The 1,599-nt window shown below is 48.2% G+C and overlaps 1 protein-coding gene across 1 annotated transcript; it reads left to right on the plus strand.

Annotated features, from left to right (window-relative positions):
* The first annotated feature begins 611 nt into the window (after positions 1-611).
* LOC105818598 (olfactory receptor 56) lies at positions 612-1,559 on the plus strand. The gene has a single exon (XM_012654669.1). The coding sequence runs from the start codon at positions 612-614 to the stop codon at positions 1,557-1,559; it is 948 nt and encodes a 315-aa protein (XP_012510123.1).
* Positions 1,560-1,599: the final 40 nt, after the last annotated feature.

Consider the following 1,599-nt stretch of genomic DNA (forward strand, 5'->3'; position numbering starts at 1 on the left):
AGGCAGGAGGATCATTTGAGCCCAGGAGTTTGAGGTTGCTGTGAGCTAGGCTGATGCCACGGCACTCTAGCTGGGGCAACACAGTGAGACTCTGTCTCAAAAAAAAAAAAATGGTTCCAAGATTTTTGACCTGAACAAGATAAAGACTAGTGCATCTCAAGTCTCCATTACCTTCCCTCATTGTAACAAATATAAATAATTTCTTGGGCATGAAGTAGTCCAAGTCCTGTTAGAGATAGTTTACCAAGTCCGTGTGATCCCAGCTAAGGAGAGTCAATGTCATATGGCAAAGCCAAGACTTTGCTGAAGGTGGATTGTCCAAAAGACCTGTGGCACCTAGAATAATCCCATTTCTACTCTTCTTGGTATGGATACATACAAATATAGACATGTAGTCCAATTCCATGAGCCAGTGGAGATCTTGTCATCTGTGTTATGGGAATATGAAAGGATATCCCCTTGTATGCTCCAGAGCATACGTTATTGAACTCCAATGAATTACAAAAGATATATCTGACTGAAGAAGAAGGATTCAGAGATCAATAGAGACATGTTACTCAACTTCAAAATTTTTCTGTTCATGTTTCCAGGTGACTGTGAACAACTAAGCCATGGGAATATGGTTGAACCAATCATCCACATATGGCTTCATTCTCCTGGGCATCTTCTCCCACAGTCCAACTGATCTTGTCCTCTTTTCTGCCATTATGGTGGTCTTCACAGTGGCCCTTTGTGGAAATGTCCTCCTCATCTTCCTCATCTATATAGATCCTCGGCTTCACACACCCATGTACTTCTTCCTCAGTCAGCTCTCCCTCATGGACCTCATGCTGGTCTGTAACATTGTGCCAAAGATGGCGGCCAACTTCCTGTCTGGCAGGAAGTCCATCTCCTTTGTGGGTTGTGGCATACAAATTGGCTTTTTTGTCTCTCTTGTGGGATCTGAGGGGCTCTTGCTGGGACTCATGGCTTATGATCGCTATGTGGCCATTAGTCGCCCACTTCACTATTCCATCCTCATGAATCAGAGGGTCTGTGTCCAGATTGCTGGGAGCTCCTGGGCTTTTGGAATAATAGATGGAATGATTCAGATGGTGGCAGCCATGACCTTCCCCTACTGCGACTCAAGGAATGTGGACCACTTCTTCTGTGAGGTGCCAGCTTTATTGAAGCTGGCCTGTGCAGACACATCCCTTTTTGACATCCTGCTCTTTGCGTGCTGTGTCTTCATGCTGCTCCTTCCCTTCTCCATCATCGTGGCCTCCTATGCTCACATCCTGGGGACAGTGCTCCGAATGCATTCTGTTCAGGCCCGTAAAAAGGCTCTGGCCACCTGTTCCTCCCACCTGACAGCTGTCTCCCTCTTCTACGGGGCAGCCATGTTCATCTACCTGAGGCCTAGGCGCTACCGGGCCCCTGGCCACGACAAGGTGGTCTCTGTCTTCTACACGGTCCTTACTCCTATGCTCAACCCCCTCATTTACAGCTTGAGGAACCGTGAGGTGATGGGGGCACTGAGGAAGGGGCTGTACTGCTGCAGGATTGGCAGCCAGCACTGAACCCTAGGGCACCGGTGCCTGGCTCTGCCAGCTCTTGGAT

The sequence above is a fragment of the Propithecus coquereli genome, unplaced genomic scaffold (assembly GCF_000956105.1).
Source record: "Propithecus coquereli isolate 6110/MARCELLA unplaced genomic scaffold, Pcoq_1.0 Scaffold443, whole genome shotgun sequence".
NCBI lineage: Eukaryota > Metazoa > Chordata > Mammalia > Primates > Indriidae > Propithecus > Propithecus coquereli.